The following is a 921-nucleotide window of genomic DNA, read 5'->3' as shown; positions in this document are numbered from 1 at the left end:
TGGTAGTGGCACATGCCTATAATTCCAGCTACTCAGGAGGCTGAGGCAGGAGAATCACTATAGCCTGGGAGGCAGAGGTTGCTGTGGGTGGAGATCATGCCCTCTGCACTCCTGTCTCGGCGACTGAGCAGAGTGAGATTCTGTCTCAAAAAAATTAAAAAATAAAAAAACAAAAAGTGTCAATGGCGCTATGTCATCTTGTCCCCTTCCTCCTCACCTTCTTCAGAGAAGTACGATTTAAGTAGCAAATTTTGGGCAGGGGGTGACAGGGCAAGGATGTTGAGAGCAGCAGCATCTGTCATGGCCCCTCCAAATCCCTTCACTTTCTGGAACTTCTGTTCTGGCTGCAGGGTCAGTAGCAGGCCTGAGGACATCCACAGGGAATAAGGGTGTCAGTGCTCAGGGGGGAGACTTCATGGTGATCACTGACACCATTTACCTCTAGGAGGACCCAGCCTGGCCCAGGGGGGTGAGGGGTGTAATGGTTACCTGTGCCCGTGCGATTGGCCTGGATGGTCCCTGTACTCAGCTCCATCCGTCGCCCACTGCGTGTACTCTCATAGCAGCTGAAGGTACCGAGGGCAGGAAAGGTCAGGGGCTCAAGAGAGTCACAGTAGGTGGCATTGCAGACACAGACCACCGAGCTGTAGCCGAAGCTTTTAGGGATGCAGGGGCGGGCACCTGGGAGGGAGGGAGTGCAAGCAGAGGTGAGGTCTGATGAAGACATGGAGAATGGACACGTCCACTAGAACAGAGTGAACACGGTTTCAAATTCCTCACCCCTTGGCCAGGGCAGGGGTTCACACCTATAATCTCAGCACTTCAGGAGGCCGAGGTAGGCGGATCACCTGAGGTCAGGAGTTCAAGACCTACCTTGCCAGCATGGTGAAACCCCGTCTCTACTAAAAATACAAAAATTGG

At 53.2% G+C, this 921-nt stretch overlaps 1 protein-coding gene across 1 annotated transcript; it reads right to left on the bottom strand.

Moving 5' to 3' along the window:
• Positions 1–217: 217 nt before the first annotated feature.
• On the bottom strand, positions 218–742 carry LOC108525421 (glucosylceramidase-like; the record flags this gene model as incomplete). Its single annotated transcript, XM_017866399.1, has 2 exons — positions 490–742; positions 218–364 (listed from the first exon to the last, which is right to left on the bottom strand). Coding segments are annotated over exons 1-2 (385 nt in total), but the record flags the coding sequence as incomplete, so codon positions are not given.
• Between the last annotated feature and the right edge of the window lie 179 nt (positions 743–921).

The sequence above is a fragment of the Rhinopithecus bieti genome, unplaced genomic scaffold, assembly GCF_001698545.2.
Source record: "Rhinopithecus bieti isolate Rb0 unplaced genomic scaffold, ASM169854v2 scaffold_49221, whole genome shotgun sequence".
Classification (NCBI taxonomy): domain Eukaryota; kingdom Metazoa; phylum Chordata; class Mammalia; order Primates; family Cercopithecidae; genus Rhinopithecus; species Rhinopithecus bieti.
This window is presented reverse-complemented; position numbering and strand designations above follow the sequence as displayed.